Source organism: Carica papaya, chromosome 8, assembly GCF_054855325.1.
Source record: "Carica papaya isolate Zhongbai chromosome 8, ASM5485532v1, whole genome shotgun sequence".
NCBI classification, from domain to species: Eukaryota; Viridiplantae; Streptophyta; class Magnoliopsida; order Brassicales; family Caricaceae; genus Carica; species Carica papaya.
In genome coordinates, this window is record NC_142316.1 from 1625425 (window position 1) to 1649294 (window position 23870).

A 23870-nucleotide genomic window follows, 5' to 3' on the forward strand; every position below is an offset into this window, starting at 1 on the left:
ACCGGAGTCAAAACATACTTAATTAAAAATTCACTACTTCACTTTCCCCTCAAACGTTTCACACACTCTTGTGTTGCAGGATGCCGAACTACCACCACCACCGAACTCCCTTCCTCTCTTCTTCTTCTTCTTCTTCAACGCAATCCTTCATTTCGCGTCTAATTCTTCTACTCACTCTCCTTCCTCTATCCCTCGCAGCTCTAGCCTTCGTTCTCCAATGGAGAGGGGGTGGCCTCCCGGACCCCGTCATCTCCTCCATCACCTCCTCTTCCTGGGCTCCGCACGACTCCAATCATCACAACAACGAGGTTTTCCCGGGGATGGAAACTTTCGCTTCTCTCTCCCCCAAATATCATTCTTCCTCTTCGTCTGATTGCTCTACTCTTGCCCGTACTGCTTCCCCTTCCTTACCTTACTACGGGGACTGGAAGTTTGGTTTGGAGGCTAATTTAAGGCCCAAGGTACGATTTTCTCATCCAATTCTTGGTTTCCTTGTTGATCTGGTGTCTTTTTATTGCCTTTTAGTGCTTGGCTTTTGTTGGGTGTTGCGTCTTTCTGTCGTTTCTGTTCGCATTTTCAATCTATTTTGTTCTGGGATCTGCTTTTGGTGACTTTGTTTTTTGTTGGGTGCTGCTTATTGTTTCCTTAGGTCGATATTTGGATTTTGGGTTGATCTGATTCTGGATCCTGCTTTACTTTATTAATCCCTGTGGGTGAATTTGCTTTCTGGTTTGGTTGCTTTTGGCTTTGTGCACTGGTTCTGTTTGAATATAGATTTTAATCACGATCTCGAGGAGAGAGTTGGTGACTACAGTTGTGTGAATTGCTTCATAATTTGCATGTTCTTAGTTGATTTGGATGATTGCTTTTTTATTTTCTTTCGTGTGCAATATTTCTGTATTTTATTAGTTGCATATTGATTTCTGAATCTTGTTATTGTCTCTAGACTTAAGTGTTGCATATAACATAAGGGGGTGATTAAAATTAAAATCTTTTGGTTTCAAAACTTGATTCCCCTGAAGAACTTAATGATCTAAGTTTTTAACTTCCCATTTTCCTGCCAAGGAGGTGTCATTTCCCATTTGTTAGACTGATGTACTGGGCCCAACATTGTGAAGATGCTAAGCAGTTATTTCTAGACATTCAGGCAATCCACATTACAGTTCTTGTAGCTCCGAAGTTTAAAATATATTTGAGATACAAATTATGGCCTTCTTTTGCCATGGATCTTTATTTGCAGATCTGTGTAACAACAAGTACATCAGCTGGTTTGGATCAGATTCTACCATGGATGTTTTACCACAAGGTTATTGGGGTAACAACATTTTTCCTTTTCGTGGAAGGGCAGGCTGCATCTCCTAATGTTTCTAAAGTGTTGGAATCAATTCCTGTGAGTTAATTTATTGTTTGGCATTCTTTACTTTGATGTTGTTGTGTTTTCCTTTGAACACATACTTTGGAGTTTTCCCACTGATTTATTTTGCTAGTATTCGAAACTTATAACTTATTCTTTACTTTTCAAGGGAGTAAAAGTGATATACAGGACAAAAGAGCTGGAGGAGCAACAGGCTAAAAGGTTGGTTTGTTTTGCTACTTTGGTGACTGAGATCCATTTTTTCGTTTTGAAGCTAACCCAAAAGGAACTTCTTCTGAATCTTTCTTCTCTAACGTATTGTTCTACCGAAAGCTTGGGTGGCTTCATAATACTGAATCCAATGTGGGACCATCTAAGTTATTAGGGAACAAATATTTTTGTGAGAACAGAAATGCCTTCCTAGAGTATTGCTAGTATAATGCTTACTAATATAGGATATTATGTGTTATTGTTTTCTATTCCTTTTTCTCAATAGTTTTATTTGGTTGTACTTCCCTATTTAAAAGTTTTAGACCTATTAGGTTATGTAATCACTGTACAGCTACATGTGAATGGACTGCTTATGGATAAACCTACTAATTTTCTCATTGAATTGTATGCAGAACAACCCTATGATTATAGTTGTGACAACCTGTAGTATGGTTGTTGCCAATTCTTGTAACCGCGGGTTGGATTTATCTTTTATTTTCTTCAGTTTCCTTGCTCTAAATACTAGTTAGTTATGCGACATCAATTTGGTGTTAGAACTAAACTTTCTTATTTTCGTGTCATACTTTCACACCACAAATCCCACATTCTCTGAACATATAACAACCCTAAATCAATCATAAAGCACCTGAAAAATCGTAAAAGAGAGAAATAAACACTGACTTTCGTAACGAATTATGAGTTGAGATAAGCAAACTCCATCGGAAATTCAAGGCAAGGTATGATGCTCTAGCTACACTAATTCAGGGAAATCCTGCAAGGGGTAGAGATGTCAACAAATGCAAATATGGTTTGCAAGAGTAGCAACAGCAGTATGAGTTTCCAGCGACCTAGTCTAGCTGAGGATCTTGAGTTTGGTTTTCAAGAGTAGCAACAGTAACATGAGTTTCCACCAGCTAGTCTAGCTGAGGGACCTGAGTTAGTAGATATGCTTGCTTTAAAGATGTTCATTCCCATGAGAGGCATGGATCTAGAAATCCTAATATCAACTGTTACCATGAGTTTCCTAGGTAGTCACATGATGGGTATGACCATAGGCATTATTGGAACACATCATACCTTTATTGCCAGCAGCAATACATGCTTAGGCAAGGTTAAGGAGCCTATGCCCTCACTCATGAGAACCTTAGTTTTGCTCAAGATGAGTGTGTTGATCCTTACAAAAGGGTCAAGGTTGATGCACCTACATTTGATGGAAGTCTAGATCCATGAGTCTGTTTAGGTTGGCTTAGTGGTATTGAGGACTACTTCCAACATTATCACTTAAGTGAGGTAGAGAATGTTTATTTGGCCAAGTTAAAGTTAGTGGTCTGTGAGGAGATTTTGGTAAACATTCAAAATCAGAAGTTTTAGGTGATCCACCTATCATTCAAAATCCGTTATTAAAAAAAACATTCCACAGAGCTTTGGAGATAGCGAAGTATCTTAAGCCCCTACTTGCATAGGTTGTTCCTCAAGCATCCTCTTTTGGTCGCCAACATCAACCTCCTTACTTGTTTCGCATGAGCCTTGTAAGAATTTGACCATGGACTTTTTAAGGGTTAGACACATGATTCTACTATTGTAGTTGTGGATAGGTTTTCAAGGATAATACATTTTTGTCATTGTAGTGAAGCAAATGATGTACCTCACATTTGAGAAGTATTTTCCTAGGAATAGGAGTGTCTTCCAAGAGTACTACTAGTATAAAACATACTAGTACAGGGTTTTAATATTTTCTGATTTTATTTCTTTTAGCAAGAATTTTATTTGGGTATTCTTTCCAATTTACAAGTTCTAGTTGTATTAAGCTATGTAGTGACCCTATAAATACATGGATGCTTTATCATTATTAAACAGATTGCTTGTGAGTAAGGCTATGGATTTGTCTCATTGAATTGACTGTCTAACGATTCTTTGACTTGTGGTTGTTGCCAATCCCTATGATTGTTAATTGGATTTTATCTTTTCTTTTGTAATTTTCTTATATCTCTTAACCATGATCCAATATCTACATCAGCACATCTGAATAAGTATGAAAAATTTATGTTTGACATAAGTTATAACTTGTACTTCATATTTCTCTTACATCGTATCAGGTTTCTTTTGAGAACTGTATCTCTATATTTTCTTTAGTTTTCTGCTCATTGTCCTCCAGCTTTATTTTACATAGAAACACCAAAATAAGTTTTCATCTTGATGTTGACTTTTTTGTCTTCACTCTCTTTCATGGGTGAAAATGTGACTATCATATTTTGTTTTGCCGAATCCTTCTTCTTATGCCTTCTCTTTTGTGTTTTGTTAGCCGAATCTGGAATGAGACGTGGTTATCAAGTTTCTTTTATAAACCATGCAACTATGAACTATTTGTGAAGCAATCTCTCAATATGGAGATGGCTATAGTTATGGCAAGGGTATGCACTATGACTTGATTGTTTTCTTAAAGCCATTGATTTTATTTTAATACATGTGAGCTCTTGCTTTTCAAAATATTAGGATGCAGGCATCGACTGGATACTTCATCTTGATACCGACGAATTAATACACCCTGCAGGTGCTCATGAGTATTCCTTGAGGCAGTTGCTGCTTGATATCCCTGCAAATGTTGATATGGTTATATTTCCAAACTATGTAAGTGATTATTTGAACTAATTAAAAAATTCTATCACTCCCAATTTGAAGAAGCTTGTAATGGGTAGACATTGTGTCGTTCCTTTTATCTTTCTGCCTCAGGAAAGCAGTGTTGAACAGGATGATATCAAAGATCCTTTTACTGAGGTAAATTTCGTAAATTGTTTAGCTTTGTGTTTTTGACTTGTACCGATGGCATAGACATTAAAAGGTTTAAGTTTCCAAGAGAGAAAGTTTGCAACACACCATATGATCTCGTATTAATCCATAAACCTATGGTCATGAAGCAGTCAGCAATTGAAGAAGATATTGATTATTTGAGTTGCATATGTTTTTTTTGTTTGGATGCATAATTATGTAACACAATCTTTTAATTAGTTGAATCAGCTTCTTTTGCTAAAGGTATTTAGAAACATCAGTAACATAAGAAGTTTCACAAAGGTATTTGGTCTATAAGCTTTTGTGTTTTTGAAATTGATCCTCTTCTCACCATTTGGTAAAGGTATTTGGTTTAAATTTCAATTCCGTAGAATATGAATATGGATACAATATAAATGGGATAGGAATTCATTGGAAAATAATATTTAAATTCTAAGTTACTTCCATTCCAATTCAAATTAGTTCTTTTGCTTTATATTTGTAGAATTGAAAAACTAAATGGAGCTGATTCAATTAGAAATCAAATATTAAAATTATAATTATCTTTAATATATCAAATAATTGAAGTCCAAGAATTGAAAGTGAACCAATTGTAACTTAAATTCTATGGTGTAATTTTGTCAACTGATAAATGTCCTAAGAATTTTTTCTCCTAAAGAAAGAGATAGGTTCCCTAGAAATTCTGTTAAAATTAACATATTAATCTTTAGTACGTATGTATAGACCTTGATGCACAGCTAGTTTTTATTTATGTGCATGTAGGTATCAATGTTTAAGAAGAACTATGACCACCTTCCAAAAGATACATACTTTGGCCTGTACAAAGAATCAACTCGTGGTAATCCAAATTACTTTTTGACTTATGGAAACGGGAAATCAGCTGCTCGGATTCAAGATCATCTACGTCCAAATGGTGCACACAGATGGCACAATTATATGAAAACCCCAAAGTATTGATGCTATTATCTTATTTCGACACTTGAATCAGAATACAGGATGGAATTTTTTGAACTAAAGTAGTGAAATACATTACACATATCTGTTTACATGTTGACGATTTCTCCTGAATGCATTGGAATTTTAATTGGTACCATATGTTTAGGTGATGGCAAAGTAAAGGTTTGGTGCACAGGTGTTCAGGAAGAAGGAAGCAAGGTTTATGTTAACGAGTGTTGATTATTCCTAGACATCGCATTTTACAAGCATTTTTTGCTAACTAAATCAAATGTGAAATTTGAGCCTTTATTTTGTTACTGGTTCTATGATTGGTAATTTGATTCCACAAGCAAAAAGAAAAGTTATCTTCCTAGTCCTTTTGTCTTTTTTTTTTTCCCTAATATTTGATGTAATTCTTGTCAGTGAGATCAAATTAGAGGAGGCTGCTGTTCTGCATTACACATATGCCAAATTTTCTGACTTGACCTCTAGACGTGACCGATGTGGGTGCAAGCCCACAAAGGAGGATGTTAAAAGATGCTTTATGCTGGAGTTTGATAGATCTGTGAGTTTATTCCCTTTTCTTTTATATGTGCAGTTTTTTCCCATTTTCTAGCTTTAGAAATTTCCCTGGTGACTATCCTGATCACTTTTTTTGTTCGAGAAGAAAAAGAAAAAAAGAAAAAGAAAAAGAAATTATGGGAATTATTCTATGAAGGAGTTATGCAAATGAGGAATCCCTTGCCAGCATTTTCTATGCTAGTTACCGGAGACCTGAACTAGATAGATTTTTGTACATACAGTCTCTTACAAGTGGCTTCTACAGGTTGTGTGGGGTTACTGTGAGAAACCCTGAAGGGTCACGGATTGATGGTTAATAAAATCAATTAATTTGAAGTAGTTACAACGTATCATGTTTTCATATATTTGTCTTATGCTTGCCTGCACGTGTATTAATTTAGTTGGTTATTGTTGATAATGGATTCAACTCATCTAAAAACCCATGTAACTCCTGATGTGTATCCTGCAACTATGGATAAGTAAAAGAAAGATTCTTTTTCCGTCTCACACATATTCCTCAAAACTTTTTTTTTCAGCTATTGTGTTAGCTTTCTGTTGAATGTTGTTTTATCTCACTTGGTCACTGTACTAAATAAGTTTTATGCATTGCAGGCGTTTATAATTGCTTCAACCGGAACAGATGAGGAAATGCTAAACTGGTAAACACTGAGTGCAGAAAACAAGTTCTATACCAACTTGAGTTCACAAGGAACCACTTGATTATAAGCTGAAGTGGTTAAATGGATATATGTACCTCACAGACTTGTGGCATCTGATTCTTTAGGTATCGTGAGCATGTTGTATGGGGTGACAAAGATCTGAAACTGAAACTCCTGAAAAAGGGCATTTTAACAAGGATACATTCTCCCATGGTAAGCATTTTTATAATGGGGAAAAACATGACAAGCATAGTTATTTAAGTGCATTTTTCAACTAATGCTAGAGTAAAAAGTTGGTGCCTTTTATTAGGCTTTAAAATTTTAACAAACCGAGTTACGTCAGCTGATGAGTAAAATGTCAGGCTGTATCAATGAGGCTGAATTGGTTGTTCTCGGAAAGAATACAAAGTAGACAGACTTGATTCACTGAAATGATTTGAATTTGATATATAAGACATTGCTTTGGATGATTTTCTCTTGGCAACTTACAGCCCATTCCCAAAATCAGAGTTCATTTCTACTTTTGATGAACTTCTTATTGTCAATGTAACTATTTCTTTCAAAGTTTATGTTTTGCCACATACATTTCAGGTCATAATACAAGCTTTACGAGAATCTGGTGTCTTAAGCTCTGTTATTTCATCTGCTTCCACAACTCTTTCGAGGGAAAAGTTTTTGGCAACAATCGATAGCAGTAACTCTTCAAGAGCTGCTGCATCAATCTCCCTTCCTTCTCGACAGGTCGATAGAAGCAGACAGCATCAGGCGTCTGGTAGGAAGGTCTTGAATGTTGAAGCAAGCCGCTCTCACGAAGCAGCTGTTCCGCCTTTGCCACCTCCGGAAATGGACAATTCGCAGCTTCTCATCTAGGAAGGTTTAGTTGGGTGGTTTATATGGTTGTCCCTGCTTCTATGATTGTCTGGATGTTGAACTTGTTGGCAAGGGAAGAATCAGGATAGATTAATTTGCAAGCAGGCTTACCATTGTAATTCTATAAGCTCGTTGTAATTCGTTTGGATGAGGTTCGAGTTCATAATTTTTAATTAAAATACAAAAATTTTAATTATGTAGGAGAAGAATTTTATTTTATATATTTTTTGCAACCAAACACGCCATTATCTTCTTAAATTTAAAATAAAAAAATAAATATTTTTTAACAGTAAATATATTTAAAAAATAAAAATAAAAATATAAAATTAGAAAATCAAGACATAATCCGAACCCGAACTCCGAGAAGCCCATGGCGAATCTCCTCATCTCCAATTCTCCTGTACTCCCTCTCCCTCCCGCCACACGTGTCATCCCCCTGTCGCACGTACCATCATCTTCCCCGACCATTCGCTTCTCCACCGGCCAGCCAACCCGCCGCTTGAATGGCCGAGGGTCGACGGTGGTGACACGTGCGGGTCCCAACACGAGCAGCTACTTGTTCGCTTTCGCGGTCCCATTCTCGCTTCTTGCTGTCACCATTTTCACTTCTATCAAGATTGCTGATAAGCTCGATAGAGACTTTCTTGAGGAGGTATGTTATCTCTGTATCACCTCCATTTTTGTGGGTTTTGCTTTGGTCTGCGCGTAGTCTTACCCAATCTAAATTTTTGCGGGTTGACTATATTTTCAGAAAATGTTTAGTTTCGTCTTGTTCACCAATTGGTTTTTTCATCTTGTTTAACACTCTTTCTGTAGTTGTTCATGTCTAGTTTCTGTTTGATTACGTTGTTCCTTTTGGGTTTTTAGTGTCTGACAAGCTTAATGGCTCGGTCTTCACTTTTCATGTAAGTGGTTGAACAGATTTTAAAATTTTGGGTACCCACCAGATGTTTGAGAGAAGTTCCGAATGGGTTCTTCTTAAACATGTTATAGTGCGTAGCACATGTTTATAAGTGAAGCTTTGTGCTTTCTTTTATAAATTTAAGTTGACTTGGTTAAAATGATTGTTTATTGAACATAATTTGAGATGATTGGTCCGATTAGATCTTTTCTTGCCATTTACTTTTTAGTTGTCTTAAGAACCCATCAAGCCAGTAAATCTTTGTCAAAGTTGGTGGGAAATAAGCATTTGCAGTATATTCTTATAAATGTCTTTTTCCTGTTGAAATCCATGTGAATTACTCAGTCAGGTTAATATGAATAAGAATTCGAAATACATTGTGATTTAGGAGAATTTCGGATGCATGAAATTGTTATCTTTTTTGAAGACTGTTAATTTGAAATTCTTGCAGATATTTTAAGACTTGCTTGTGAGTGAGAGGTTCCCAGGATGCTTATATATCGCGTCTGACATTTAGAAAGCTTACCAATAGTATACACATGCTTGAATTCTAAATATTACTTCTCTAAGAGAAAATATTGAGGCCACAGCTTGGTTGATCTTTCTCACAGATAATTGGTATTACAGTGATATTATCCTTGACCCTTTATTATAACATGGAGTTAATTGGCATGGAGAATCTTACCCTTAGAGGGAAACTCTCAATTTGCATATTGCTTTTAGTCAAGATAGTTTCAAGCTTTGCGTTTTATGGTTTCAATAAAGCGTTAAAATAGGACCTTCTGTTACAAATCAGTCTACCAATATGTTAAAGGGGACAAGTATAAGCATGGCACTATAAAAGACACACACTTGACAGAAATTGGGGTCATTGTTATATTCTTTTGTTTGGATGTGTGCATTATCATGTATGCTTTGCAGTTAGTACTATGGGGATTATGCTGGCAACATAGTTCTTCACCTGATGATTTAATGGAATAGGTTGCTATTAACCAAGCAATACGGGAAGCTGAAGAGGAGAGTGATGATGTAGAGATTTCAGTAGAGGAGATAGTGCAGGAACCTGTGCTTCCACGTACTCGGAACCGGCCCAAACGAGAAGCTTAGTGCAGAGTTTATGATTCTTTTAGGAGCTTAGATAAGGCACACAAGAGTAAGAAAAAAAATCATCCCCTGCACTTTCTACTTCCTAGTCCTTTTGACAGCAGTTATGGTTATGTATTATTGTGAACATATAAGTAACTTTCTTAGGAACTTTGTGTGTGTATATGGACAGAATGGATAAATAAGAGGAACTATAGAAACCGCAAAAAGCAGAAAAACAGAGCAGACAATAGAGTAGAAGGAAAAGAGAAAAATATTTGAGGCTTGAATCTGCTACTTCCTCATTGAAAACATAATTGAATACCTCCATGCTGTCCAGACAACTTCATTCCAGAAAAGAAAAATGCCTTGTAGACTACCTTAAGTAGCTTGTTCGCTTAGACAAGTTTTACACAATGCATTGACCTATGAACTAAAACCTGAATCATAGGATAAAACCCTGCATTTTTGGTTGACAAAAAAACTTGTCAATTCTTCAATACTAGCTTTTGGCATTTTTGCTTGCCAAATGTCTTCTTTAGAGCTTCAAACCCAATCGTCCTTTAATTTACCTCAATACATCAATCCCACTTTTAAAAGAAAAAACTATACTTTTGTCCTTAAAAATTAAATTTTTTAATTTTTTTGACATTAAAATAATTTATTCTATTATTGTGTTAAATGAATTGATGCATTCGATTAACGAGTTGTTTTTTCAATAATTTCACATTCAGAAGAGTTATTATTTATAAAAAAAACAATTAGTAGTACCTTATCATTTAAAGATGAAGAACCCTACGTAGTATGGGCTTTATTGATAATGAATTTAAGGTAGGGTCATGAGCTTCCTGAAAAGGCATAGAGACAGCTTGGGCTTCTCTGTTGCTGCTATCATTATGGGAGGCAGGAATATTATCTTACTCAACATTGAATTTATTTTTTTATTTACTTAAATATATTATTCTCATTTAATATTTCATACATTTCACTTGTTTAAATTATTTGGATGCTAAATCTATAGAGAATAATTCATACTGTTTGATTTTTTTTAAGGAATGATATATTACTTAATATTTATTATGAGTTTTAATTTAATTAGTAATGTATTTTTCAAAATTATGTTATTATTCTCATATATATTGTGAAGAATGGTTTTGATTGATGTGTATTCCATTGGATATTATAACTTTATATATATAGGTTTTTTAGGACGGAAAAGAAAATAAACAATTAATTACAAATGATATAATTTTATTTTTTGATTTAAGTTACTTCCTTCCCAATGCCCTTATTTATTTTCTCTTTTAACACCTTAATTTTTTTTTGCTTTAAAACCATGATTTTTTTTCTTGTTAGCACATTGATTTAATTTCTCTTCAATACCTTGATTCACTTCCATCCTTAACATATATATATATATATAATTTAATATATAAATTATAAACTAATATAACGAAAAGAAAACCCAAATAGAAAACCAAGAGCAATCTTCATCTTCACATCTCATATCTGTCAAACCAAACTCTCTGTGCAGGCTTCTTCTCCATTTTAATGGATTATTTTGCATTACATAATTTTGTAATGAGAGAACTCAAATACATGCTTTTGATCAAACAGATTAAAGAAGCAAATAATTTGTAATTATAAAAAAAAAAATAAAACCCACAAGCCTGATTGTTTTAAAAAATCAGAATGATCATCTGAAAGGACTAGATTGAGTCCAGTTTGAAAATGAACACTCTGAATTAAAACTTAGATCCTTCAGGGATCGATTCGATTTTATTGGACCTGCAGGGAGAACCCTCAAGCTTGGTGATCTTTGCTGGTAAGAATTATGCCTGCAAATCCTATCATTGCTTGCTGCTTGATCACCTGAAACATTAGTTATCACAGACAGCTTGTTCTTGTATGGTGAATAGGTTTCGGATTGAGTGTCGAAGCTCCCTGGCCGGAGTTTCGGGGAACTTAGTGATCTTGTTTTGGCCTTAGCAGATTCAGTTGCAGCCATGTAAGTTGGAAGAACAGGTGGTGAAGTAGAGAAAGAATTGTCTTCTCCTAGGGAACATTGTTTTCTGTGATGAAATGATCTTCTAGCTTCTGCAATGGGAGAACCCGATTCTTGAATAGGATTTTTTCTAGGTTTGGTTACCTGTTTTGTTACTGATTCTTCGAGCTGATTTTGATTCCAACTCAAGTCTAGATGTTCAAGTTCTCGGCTCTTTGATAATTGGGTATCCACCCATTTTTCTAACCAGTACTTCCATTTGCCATTCCCTTTGTCCTGTTCTGATTCTGCTGATTTCTGCAGATTCATTCCCTGTGAGATGAATCAACAAAGAATCTGGTAAAACGGAAAACCCAGTGAGACGAAAAAGCTTACACGATGACTAAACGCGTATTCTTTGATCCTTTCTCTCTTGATTGCAGCTTTGTTCTTGCTTAAGACCATGGCCTCAGCCTCTTCCTTCGTCAAATTCCTATCATCCCATCTCTTCTGACTGTTTGTATCAATCTGAAACGAACAAGTCTTGAATTTTTAAATAAAGATTTCCAATCGAGAGATTTTCAGAATGCTAAAACAAACATACTTGTATTGTATGTATACCTTTATTATCTTGTCTTTCAATGTCTGTAAATTCCTGCTTTCATCACAATACAATGTTGCTTCTGAAATATTGATTCTCCTGGTACAAACCTGTGATTGAATATTCACAAGTGACTGCAAACACTTGAGAGTATTCATGGCTTGTCGTCTCACTGCTCGCCCCCGAATAAGTGCTTGAAGCTTGACTATGCCTTTCAATGCCCGCAGAGCTTTCCTTGCCTGTATTAACTTCAATTATCAAAAACATGGAGTCTTAACACATTGATTAGTTACTCTCTATTAAGAAAGAATGTGTATAGATCTGGTTCTCGGATCAACTCTAGCATAGTCACTAGTTACTTACTCTATATTAGAAATGAGAGAATATCCAGGGCTGGGACTGGGATCAAACCTTACATAGTCACTTATTACTTACTCTCTATTAGAAATGAGAGAAGGTCTTGAGATCAACTCTAGCATAGTCACTGGTCACTTACTCTCTATTAGAAATGAGAGAAGATCCGGTCTTGAGACTGAGATCAATCCTAGCGTTCTGGGGAAGTGACATAACTACTTAGTTAAATATGTTATTTCTACTATAAGAAACTTACAAGGTAAGCTCGAAAAGCTGTCTGGATTTTAATGGCAGAAAGCTCTTGGATTTGGAGGTGACTAAACCCATTAGATGGAGGAGGAATGGTGGAAGTGAGGACAACAACCTCAGCGGCAACCTGAGCAGCAGCTAAAGCAGCTTCGGCAGCAGCAGTGGAGGCAATGGCTACTTCCAGAGCATGTCTGTTTTGTTCTTCTTCTGCTTGGTCACTTACTGATCTCTCTCTGGTTGATGATGGTGGAGCTTGAATGGAGGCTAGTCTTTTGCTACTTAGCCTACCAAATATCCATCTCCTCCTCTTGATCTCCTTCTGATACACCCAATGACTGTAAGTATAACAGCATATACATACATATATATGTAGTATTTTACTAACCTTTTCTGATTTAGGTTCTGCATTGAATAGTCTCTTCAAGAAACTGAACCAGCTTCTCTTTTTGGTAGCCATTGAGTCTTGAATACTTTATGAAGCTCTTCACATAATGTCATTTGAACTGATTTCTTATCAGTCACATGATTTAATCCCAAGATTCAAACCAAATGAGACTGACAAGAATTTGCATATATGTCATCCATTGTTGATTTGAACTGGCACCCAGAAAAGGGATTCTTGAATGGAGATAAAAGAGGAAATAATTAAGGAAAGATATTTAATCTTTCTTTTTCTGTGGAGAAACAGAAACCACAGAAAGCAAAAGTTGAAAAATTGATCAAATGGGTATGGAGAATTTTATACCTGATATTTTTTTTCAATGATTCAAAAAAAGAAATTTCATGTTTATGATGATGGGTTTGGATGTAATGAATTGGAATGTGGGTGGTGGGGCATTTTGAAGCAATCAGTCTTTGTGTTGTGTTGTTGGAGGAAGGAACTTAAATCTCACCCTCTCTCTTCTCTCTCTCTCTCTCTCTCTATATATATATATATACATATATGTATATATATGTACGTATGTATGAATGAATTATTATTATGACCAGATGATATTCATGGGGCCTGTGAATTTTTTCTTTTCTTACTTTAACATCTGCTACTACACTTGAACATGTCTGCTGCTGCCTATTAAATTACCCAATGTACCCTTCACTTTTCAATTTTTTGTCAAGGATCCACATGCTCCTTTACTTTACTTTTTTTTTTTTGAATTTATATTATAAACAGAATAATAAATTAATAATTTAGTCTTCAAATTTCGACTCATTTTTTAATTTTAGTACTAAATATTTTCTTCTCATTATAAAATATTATCTAAATTTTTAATTTTTTAAAATACTAATTCAATTACTTTTAGAGAGTTAAATAATTCATAATTCTTTTTCATTTTTCACTATAATAAAAATTTAAACATTACAAGAGAAAAATTCAAAATCACTATATTTCTTACGTAAAAATGATCGAAACCTCCCATTGTAATCTCTTTTAGTGGGTTAGATTTTTCTTCTCAATAGTTAACCTATAATAAAAATTTAAACATTACAAGAGAAAAATTCAAAATCACTATATTTCGTACGTAAAAATGATCGAAACCTCCCGTTGTAATCTCTTTTAGTGGGTTAGATTTTTCTTCTCAATAGTTTTAACGAAGGAATGATGAATATATCGGCTTCATGTTACATTTTCTAATCTTGATTTTGCTTTTCGATCATGAAGTGATGCTAGGGTTTGTGTGCAAGATGAATTGAGACTACCTTTTCTCTTTCTTCTCTTCTTTTTTGATAACTCTTTCGTTTTTCGATCATGAAGAATCGGTTGTGATTATTCTAAATAAGTAATAAGGTATTTTTACTCACATTTAAAAAAGAAAAAATTTTTGAAAGAGTGATTTCTACTCTTTCTTCTCAATTTTATCATGAATAAGAACAAAATTCTGAGTGTGATTTTTACTTTTTCTTCTTAATTTTATTAAAAATAAAATAGTTTTAATCTTTTCGTACAGAAAATAAAGAGATAAAAAGATATAAATTTTTTTTTGCTCTAAATATAACAATTATTTTTTAATCTCAGTATTTTTATATTTTATTATTAATACGTGAGTTCGAATTTTAAGTTATAGAATTAATATATATTATTTTTGTTATAAAATCGATCAATCTAATTTAAATTATATTAAAGATTTACTCTAAAATAAAATTAATTATTTTTATAAGTAAGTCAAAGGGATGGAGTGGTAAATATTAATAGTAAAAAATTTTATGGACTTATATATCATTATGCCTAAAACTTGAGAATCTAAATCTACTCTAAAGAAAGAATCTCACTATCATTTGTTGAAGTGCATCTAGAAACTCATAGTAGGCTACATGTGTGTGTATATAATATATATATATATATATATATATATATACAAACATATATATAACTGAGGGAAGTAATGTTGGGAATGAGTATAAACATTAAATGGGGAAAGAGATGAGAGCATATTGAGAAAAGTGGAGTATATTATATTTATATGTGTATATATGTATTTATTGATAAAGGAGTATGACATATATATATATATATATATATATATAGTATTGAGGAATTACAGCTAATAAGGGCCCAAAGAGATGAGCAATCATGATTTATATCAGAGAAAATATAATTATTCTCTTTTCTCTTATTCAACTTCAATTAATGTCTTGTACTTCTATAAAAGTCCCTAATTAACCTAAAATTTTAATATACTCTAAAATGAATATATACATATACATATAGATGAATTTAGTAGGTACCCATATATATATATATATGTACACCTCTAAAAATATAAGGGTGCAGGTACTATAGTATAGCCCTTAAAACATATAAAAAATGACAAGTAAAACAACTCTAAAGAAGAAAAAACAAGAAAATAAAACCAAAGATGATATGCAAATATATATATATATATATGTATATGTATGTATATACACCATAGGTTTTCTAATCAAATCTCTGTAACCAAAACTTCTCCATTAATAGCAACTACAAATTTCACTAACCAATCTACCCAACAAACTATGTAACACCCAAATTTTATTATTTTTATTTTTTAATTTATTTTAATTTATATTAGAATTTTAGTTTAATTTTTTAATATTTAATTTATAAAGTTTTAATTTAATTTAATAAAAATAAAAATAATAATAATGATAAAATAAGATAAAATTATTTTTGGGATTTAATTAAAATTGATTTTGGAAAAAATGGGTGAAAATTTAGATTATGGGGTATTTTTCAAAAGAAAATCGGAAACTGGAGGTCAAATGCAATTTAAGAAAGTTGTGCTATGTCAGCAGCTCAGTCAGCAGCTCCGGCCAATCAGAACACGCCGCGTGGCAAAGAAGTTGACGCAGGAGACCACGCGGGACGGAGCCACGTGAGCGATCCGTGTGCACGCGATCGAACGGTCCAGATCTCATGCGTACGGACGGTCCAGATCTCACGTGCACGGACGACTCAGATCTCACGCGTGCGGACGGCCCAGATTGAATCACGCACGGACAGTCCAGATTGCATCGCGATAGACGACCCAGATTTATTCTCATTTTAATCGCGATCGGACGGTACAGATTAAATCGTGATAGATGGCTGAGATTAAAAGGAGAAGGTTATAAATAACCTCACCCACACCCGACCCCAAACCCTAGCCGCCAGTACCCTCGTCGGAGAAGAAGAACCAGTCGCCGCCACCCGCCGTCGCACCGGAGGGTTTTTTGACCGCCACACGAGGTAAATTTTCTCCCCTTGGCTCATTTTTCGAAGCTGAATCCGCCTATGGCCAAATCGGAGCTAAATCATCGGCCAATCGGCTGGAAAACACCGCCGAAGTCCAGCAGCGCCACTGCGGCTTCCCTCGATTTTTGCCTTCGATGAGGCCCTTTTCGGTTCCCGTTCGATGCAATTTTTACACCACTGTGATCACCGTCCTTTTCTCTACAGGTTGACAAGAGCAAAACATCAAACCGCGACTCGCGCCGGAGAAGCTACTACACCCGAGAGCTCTGCCGCTGGTAAGTCTCGGTTTTTCGTGATTTTTTCACCCACCGAGGGCCCTAGGGTTGTTTTATCGTAGGAAACAATGCAAGTTTGGCCGAATTCAGCCAAAAACGGCCAACCCGAGGCAGATCGCCGCCGCGGGCAGCGGTGTCATCGCCGAAGCACGACGGAGCCGCCGTGCCGGAATTCCGATATTGGCCGAAAAGGGGCCCTGAGTCTGATTTGGAATTTTTTGGGACACGTGCAGGTACCGGTAGTGCATTTCAGTTTCCCGGAGAAAATTCAGGAAATTTAGGGACAGCCCGTAGGCACATTGTAGAGCCAATTTCAAACCCCGAAATAAGTAAGGATTTCTCACCCTATTTCCTATCACGGTATTAAAGCTCAATAAATAATAAAACGACATTTCATGAATTAATATAGGTGTATAATTAATTAAGGTTACTAATGGAGCCCGAATCTGATGTATTTTTTGGTCAGTTGTTGTTTGATCTATTTTTCAGCTTTAAATGCAGTATGGTATTTGATGTATCTATTTTATGGTTTCGTATGCATGAATCATGGTTTCTTTTATTATGGTTTGAATTATGGTGAATCCGATGTTGTGTTGTTTTGTTTGGTGTTCATTATTGGTTTACGTGTTTGTGTATGATTGGATAATTGAGACCAAGAAAAATGAAAAAAAGGTTATGTGAATTGATAGAGGGATAATGTGGACAGCCTGACTAGATATCCTGGGAGATGGTGGACGGATCGGATCGGTAGGAAACCCTACCAGGAACGTGGTCTCTCATATTGGATGGGGTATGGAGACCTTATGTGTTTTGGCACCCATATCGGACGGGGTATGGGGACGACCCGTTTCACTCTCATACCGGACGGGGGTTTATTGTTTGGGCGCCCATATCGGACGGGGTATGGGGACGGCCCGTTTCACCCTCGTACCGGACGGGGTATTGAGGTTCATGGTTTTGGCGCCCATACTGGACGGGGTATGAGGACGGCCCTGGAATCAGATTATTAATGTTAATGGTTCATGTGTAGCGGGGACCCCCTATGGATCCCCACGGATACCAGTAGGCTGTTAAAAGAGGAAATTTGTTGTCTGATTATTGAAGTGCAAAAGTATAACATGTGTTATGTTACAAAACGTATATGATTTTATGATGGTTATAATGTTATTGTTTCCATATGTTATTTTCACGAATCTCACCGAGGTAAGTGGACAGTAAAGGTTTTTATCATTAATAAATGAGTTTGTTATAAATTATACTCCATTAGTCATTTTTGTTTTCTACGAACCTTTACTCATGTGGCAGTAAGATGGTGTGATGTCTTTACTGGGCTAGTGTAGCTCATTCCTTACTTAACCATTTCATATCAGGAAGACGTGGTTCCCGAACCAGTTCCGCAGGAAGACGGCGAATTAGACGCCTAAAGATTTTATAGTTCTATTTATAGTTTTTATTTTGAGTATTTCTTTTAATTAGCTTATTTTTTCATACGTTGAATATGTTTATGGTTATTATGTAAGAGATGTTAATCAAAATTTTTATTTCACTTCTGCATTTAAAATTTTTAATACATACATCTTCATTTAAATTTCCGGGGCTGTTACAAACTACATACTATCAATCTACATTTAAATACACAAAGCATATATCTTTAGTAGATCTAAATGTTAGGTTGACCCCAAATTGGAATAAGTATTCATAAAGTCTATTGAGTTTTTGAGTAAATAAAATATTACGTTACCATTAAATTTCATTAATTAAAGTAAATAATGAGTTAAAATTTTGATTTAATAATTTTACTTTTTTTTAAAAATATTAGATTGATCCTAAGTTATAATAAGTCTCAATAAATCTGTTATGTTTTTAGATAAAAGAAATATTTTAGGACACTTAAATTTCATTAGTTAAGATAAATAACAATTTAAAAATCTGATTTAATCTTTTTACTATTTAAAAAAAATGTTGAGTCCAAATTGGAGTAAGTCTCGATAAGTGTATTACGTTTTTCGAAAAAAATATCATATGACAGTTAAATTCTATTAATTAAGATGAATAACGAATCAAAAATTTTATTTAAACTTTCATTATTAAAAAAAAAAGGTTAAATCCAAGGTGGAATAAGTCTAGGTAAGTCTATTAACTTTTTGGTAAAAAAATATCAGTTGACGGTTAAATTTCATTAATTAAGGTAAATAATGAGTTAAAAATCTTATTTAACTTTTTCACTATTAAAAAAAAATTGTAATATCCGGGCCCAAAATTTTGCTCGGCATTAATTTTAAAATTCAAAAAAATATATAAAAATAAAATTTTTAAATTTATAAATTTTTATTTAATGTAAAATTAGGAAAAAAATATGTGGAGGATGAAATTGAAAATAATTTTGAAAAAAAAAGAATAAAAATTTGGGTTCGGGATGTATTTTTAAAAGAAAAATTAGAAACTGAGGGTCAAAACGCAATTAAAAAAAATACACCAGGTATGACCGCCCAGTTAGCAGCCCCAACAAACCGAAGCGCGCTGCGTGGCAAGGCACACTGACTCGATGCCATGCAGGAGGTCACACTGGCAATTCGCGTGCCCGTGATCGGACGACCCGGATGCGTTCCCATGCGCGTGGACAGTCCACATCTATTTCTTTCTCAAGTGCAATCGAACGATCGCGATTAAACGAGATGAATGGTTTAGATTCGTTCACTATTTAAATGTGATCGTACGGTCGAATCAAATCGCGATGAATGTTTCAGATTCATTTCTTCTTTAGACACGATTGGTTGGTCAAGATCAAATACGATGAATGACTCAGATTTAAGGGAGACGGGTATAAATATCTCACTTCACACTGAACCAAACCCTAGCTACCAGCCCCCCGCAGGAGAAGAAGAACCAGTCGCTGGATAAGGGAGTCGACCGCCGCCCATCACTGTGCCGGAGCCACCTCCTACAGCTAAAAAAGGTAAAGATTCTCCTATCCACTCGGAATTTGATTTTGAACATCTCCATGGCCAAATCGGAGCAAAAAGAATGACAGATGAGCCAAAAATTGCGGGTAAAATTCGGTGGCACTGCCGCGGGAAAAACTAAAAATTGCCTCCGATAAGCCCCTTCCTATTTCCCGTTTCATGCAATTTTTCCACAATTGTGTTCATTATTCTATTTTCTACAGATTAACCAAAGAAAAACGTCAAGCCGCGAAGGTGAGCCGGTGAAGCCACCGCACCAGAAAATTTCGCTTTTGTAAGTTTTTTTTTTCGATTTTTTTGGGCTAACCGATGCCCCTTAATGTATTTTATAGCAGGGATGGGTATAAAATCGGCCAAAAATAGCCAGTCTGAGGCAATTCCCTGCCGTGGACGGTGGTGCCGTCGCGGGAGCAGGGTGCTGCCGTGCCAGAATTCTGAAATTAGTCGAAAAAGATTTTTACACCGATTTTAGATTTTTTGGGTATTTTTAGGTACGTGAAGCGAGTTTTTACCTCCATAGAAAAATTCAGGAAACATGGGGACTACCAATAAGCGCAATAGAAAGTTCAGTGTTTCAGATATCAATTCGGGTAATAATTCCTCACTTTATTCTCTGTTATGGAATTGAAGTCTAATTATAAATAATATAATATTTTACGTAATTTAAAAAACTTTGATAATTAATTACATGTTACTAATGGAGACAAAATCGGTTATTTATTACTGTTTGTCCTGTTTTAACTAATTGTTTGATTTGATAGTTTTAAATACATAATAATACACTGGAATTGGTAAGATGATTTAATTGTATTTCTTTGATGCATGTACTGCTTGTCTTGCGTAATTTACAGTTAAATTGTAAAACTGAAAATTAAATGTAAACAAAAAATTACTTGGTTAAGTGAAATAATGAAATTGTTATCTTACTGGATATCCTGAGAGATGGTGGACGAACCGAGTACATAGGGAACCTCACCATGAATGTTACCTCATACCAGATAGGATATCGAGAAATGGTATTTTGGCACTCATACCGGATGAGGTATGGGGAGGACTCGATTCACTCTCATATCGGACGGGGTATTAAGGGATGATATTTTTGACGCTCATACCGGACGGGGTATGGGGACGGCTGGTTAGTTGACAAATTTTGTTATGGGTTCACGCATGGTGGGACATCCTTATGGACTCCTAGGGATACCAGTAAGCAAAAAAAAAAAAAAAAGGAAAAAGTTGTTGTTCTGGCTAATTAAATATGAGATTATGATGTTGTTTGTGTTATTACCTCTATAGGTCGATTTTGAAAATCTCGTTATGATAAGTATGCAATAAATAATTTTATTTATGATAAATGAATTTACTTAATTTAAGAGTTCTATTAGTTATTTTTATGATTTTTACCAACTTTTATTTCTGTATTGGTGAGTAGTGTGATATTCTTACTGGGCTAATATAGCTCACCCTTTTATTAACCATTTCAGATAAAGAGGACCAAGATCCAGATTCCGATCAACAAGGGGGTTGTGAATAGTTCACCACCCGAACTCCCTTCAAAAGGTAGTAAAGGTCGTCATAGGATACTTAATTGTTTACTTTTCATTTATTTCTTAATTTTTCGTTTGTTTTTTTAGAAGGGTCATTCCCATAATCTTATTGGGTATTTTAAATTATTGTGCAAGGTATTTAAACCCTAACTCTATTATTTCGCTTCCGCATTCAATTTATAATTTTATTTTCTTTCAAATTTCGGGTTGTCATAGTTCGTATCAGAGCCACATTCGTCGAAACCATTCATTACACAAAAACTTAAAAACACCCAATACGAACCATCACCAACCCTTCTTTATGGAAAAAAAAATAAGTACAAGAACATGAGGAGATGAGGGTCCCTACTGAACAGGGCAGCCCAAGACAGGTTGTTTCGAGAGGATGTCGATCGGCTCTTTGAGATATTAGAGAGACTCATTTCTGCCCAGCAGGCTAGAGAATGGAAGAATGAGTTGTCTGACCACCACTGCCACAATACGAGCCACCCCTACAACGGGAGGATTTAGTGTCATCTCGATATAATCTTGTCCCTCCACTGTATCATCTAGCACCGCCATAGTACAATATGGTGCCCCACCATACAACCAGGTGCCACCACAGGGTCACCCAATCCTTTTCCCTGTAACATCTGGTCCCTCTTTCACGGGAATCGGTTCCACCCATGATGAACCTCATAGAGGTTGACATATGAGACTTTGATATAACCCTATGAATGAACTGGTTAGTGGTGTATCATGCCATCGTAGATTATTCCCACAAAAAACTTGTAATTAAGCCTCTTAACGATGAGTCATTTATAAGTTAATAAAAAGCTTTGAATATTATTCTCTTCTAGTAAATTCCTTATTGCTTAGCGTTTTAACTTGGTTGTTTTCTCTACACTATACAAACTTAAGAAAAAAAATTGTATTCAAGAGATCCCAGTAGTCTGAGATATTTCGGATGTATTTTCTGACGAACTTTCTGGACCACCAGTGGATAGGAAATTTGAGTTCACCATAGAGCTTTAGCCTGACACGCAACCTATCTCAGTTTTTCCTTATTGCAGGAGTCATGTATAAATGGAAGAGTTGAGCAAATAGACTAAGAAATTGCATGACAGTGGGTTCATCCGACACAGTATTTCTCATTGGAGTGTTGGAGTCCCATTTGTAAAGAAGGGAGATGAGACGTTAAGGTTATGTATTGACTACAGGGGACTGAACAAGATCATGATCAAGAACAAATATCCTCTCTCCAAGATCAATGACATTTTTGATCAATTGTAGGGTACCTAGGTCTTCTCCAAAATAGACATACGTTCAGGTTACCATCAGATAAAGATCAAGACAGAAAACATTCCCAAAATAACTTTTCAAACCAGGTACGGACACTATGAGTTCCTAATTATGACATTTGGACTAATTAACGCACTAGGCATCTTCATGGATTTAATGAACATGATTTTCAAAAAAATTCCTGAATCAGTTCGTCATTGTATTTATCGATGATATCATGTTCTATTCAAAAAGTAGAGAGGAACATGCTCACCATCTAACTCAGATTTTGCAGGTTCTCAAAGAAAATAAGTTATATGCAAAATTGAGTAAGTGTAGGTTCTGCCTCGAGCAGACCACGTTTCTAGAGTAGATCATATCAATAGATGAAGTGTTAGTGAACCTCGAAAAAGTTGAGGCAGTGCTCGGCTGAAAAAAATTGACATTGGTTAAGGAGATTCGTAGTTTTCTGGGGATGACATGTTATTACCGCAGGTTTGTGGAGGGATTTTCTAGCATAGCTGCCCCTTTAACTTGGCTCACAAAGAAGAACGTCAAGTTTGAGTGGAACGAGAATTATGAAATGAGTTTTTTAAAACTAAAGAAGTGGTTAACTACTACACCTGTGTGGCATTGCCGAGCGGGACATGTGGATATACAGTTTATAGTGATGCCTCCTACCTAGGGTTGGGTTATGTTTTGATGCAGCATGGGAAAGTCATAGCCTATGGGTTCAGCCAGTTGAAGAGTCATGAGAAAAACTACCATACCTATGACTTAGAACTTGTCGTGACTATCCACGCCTTGAAGACTTGGCGCCATTACTTGTATGAGGAGACTTTTTAGATCTATACCAACCATAAAAGCTTGAAACACATATTCATTCAAAAGAATCTCAACATGCATAAGAGAAGATAGAGAGAACTCCTCAAATACTACGATTGCAATATCTTATATCACATGGGCAAGGGCAACGTGGTAACCGATGCACTCAATAGAAAAAGTATAAGTATATTAGCTCACCTAATGGTTTCAGAATGCAGGGTAATAGGGGTCGTACAACAGGTATGACTTCAGGACCTGAAGAGAGTTACATGTTTGGCCCACATGATTGTTCAACCTGAGTTGATATAGAGAATAAAGTAAACCCAATTCGCTGAATCCACCCTAGCAGCCCTCAAGAAAGATGCAGAATAAGGAGAAAAATTAGAATTTCGAGTCTCTACCGTTGGGTTGCTTAGATTTGAGGACATAGTGTGTGTTTTATGTGATAATGAGCTAAAAAAGGACATCATGACAGAGGCTCATAGCTCAAAGTTTGTCATGCATCCCATAAACACTAAGATGTATCAAAGTATGCGACCCTGAATTTTGGTGGAACGAGATGAAAAAAGAAGTGGCCAACTGTGTTTCTAAGTATTTGGTATGTCAGCAAGTCAAGGCAAAATATCAACGCCTAGGGGGGCTACTTCAGCCATTACCAATTCTAAAGTAGAAATGGGAACACATCACAATGGATTTCGTGATAGAATTGCCTAGGGCATACTCGAGATATGATGTTATTTGGGTA

At 35.4% G+C, this 23870-nt stretch overlaps 3 protein-coding genes across 7 annotated transcripts; 2 read left to right on the forward strand and 1 right to left on the reverse strand.

Annotated features, from left to right (window-relative positions):
• KOB1 (elongation defective 1 protein / ELD1 protein) lies at positions 1-7573 on the forward strand. Its single transcript, XM_022031737.2, has 11 exons — positions 1-461; positions 1241-1390; positions 1524-1576; positions 3867-3975; positions 4058-4192; positions 4295-4339; positions 5114-5301; positions 5711-5852; positions 6461-6507; positions 6633-6720; positions 7099-7573. Exons 1-11 carry the CDS (start codon positions 81-83, stop codon positions 7375-7377), a joined length of 1617 nt encoding a protein of 538 aa, XP_021887429.1. The 5' UTR covers positions 1-80; the 3' UTR covers positions 7378-7573.
• Positions 7574-7712: 139 nt separating this feature from the next.
• HCF153 (high chlorophyll fluorescence 153) lies at positions 7713-12961 on the forward strand. 2 transcript variants are annotated; one of them, XM_022031736.2, is made up of 3 exons: positions 7713-8029; positions 9260-9431; positions 12595-12961. In XM_022031736.2, exons 1-2 carry the CDS (start codon positions 7748-7750, stop codon positions 9383-9385), a joined length of 408 nt encoding a protein of 135 aa, XP_021887428.1. In that variant the 5' UTR covers positions 7713-7747; the 3' UTR covers positions 9386-9431; positions 12595-12961. The 2 variants fall into 2 exon arrangements, with proteins under 2 accessions (XP_021887428.1, XP_021887427.1); XM_022031735.2 differs by lacking the exon at positions 12595-12961 and having other exon boundaries at positions 9260-9705.
• IQD11 (IQ-domain 11) lies at positions 10870-13075 on the reverse strand. 4 transcript variants are annotated; one of them, XM_022031734.2, is made up of 5 exons: positions 12935-13075; positions 12557-12868; positions 11967-12185; positions 11742-11873; positions 10870-11663 (listed from the first exon to the last, which is right to left on the reverse strand). In XM_022031734.2, exons 1-5 carry the CDS (start codon positions 13004-13006, stop codon positions 11058-11060), a joined length of 1341 nt encoding a protein of 446 aa, XP_021887426.1. In that variant the 5' UTR covers positions 13007-13075; the 3' UTR covers positions 10870-11057. The 4 variants fall into 4 exon arrangements, with proteins under 4 accessions (XP_021887426.1, XP_021887425.1, XP_021887423.1 ...); XM_022031733.2 differs by having other exon boundaries at positions 11967-12194; XM_022031731.2 differs by having other exon boundaries at positions 12557-13006.
• Between the last annotated feature and the right edge of the window lie 10795 nt (positions 13076-23870).

What these genes read in the sequence shown, in the direction of transcription:
- HCF153 (XM_022031736.2), top strand. Translation starts at nt 7,748, where the DNA reads ATGGCGAATCTCCTCATCTCCAATTCTCCTGTACTCCCTCTCCCTCCC. An exon ending in ATAGAGACTTTCTTGAGGAG is followed by an intron (nt 8,030 to 9,259) that starts GTATGTTATCTC and finishes TTAATGGAATAG; the next exon opens with GTTGCTATTAACCAAGCAAT.
- IQD11 (XM_022031730.2), bottom strand. Translation starts at nt 13,006, where the DNA reads ATGGCTACCAAAAAGAGAAGCTGGTTCAGTTTCTTGAAGAGACTATTC. An exon ending in TGAAAGACAAGATAATAAAG is followed by an intron (nt 11,874 to 11,966) that starts GTATACATACAA and finishes TGTTCGTTTCAG; the next exon opens with ATTGATACAAACAGTCAGAA. An exon ending in AATACGCGTTTAGTCATCGT is followed by an intron (nt 11,664 to 11,741) that starts GTAAGCTTTTTC and finishes ATGAATCTGCAG; the next exon opens with AAATCAGCAGAATCAGAACA.
- KOB1 (XM_022031737.2), top strand. Translation starts at nt 81, where the DNA reads ATGCCGAACTACCACCACCACCGAACTCCCTTCCTCTCTTCTTCTTCT. An exon ending in AGGCTAATTTAAGGCCCAAG is followed by an intron (nt 462 to 1,240) that starts GTACGATTTTCT and finishes CTTTATTTGCAG; the next exon opens with ATCTGTGTAACAACAAGTAC. An exon ending in TGCTGGAGTTTGATAGATCT is followed by an intron (nt 5,853 to 6,460) that starts GTGAGTTTATTC and finishes TATGCATTGCAG; the next exon opens with GCGTTTATAATTGCTTCAAC.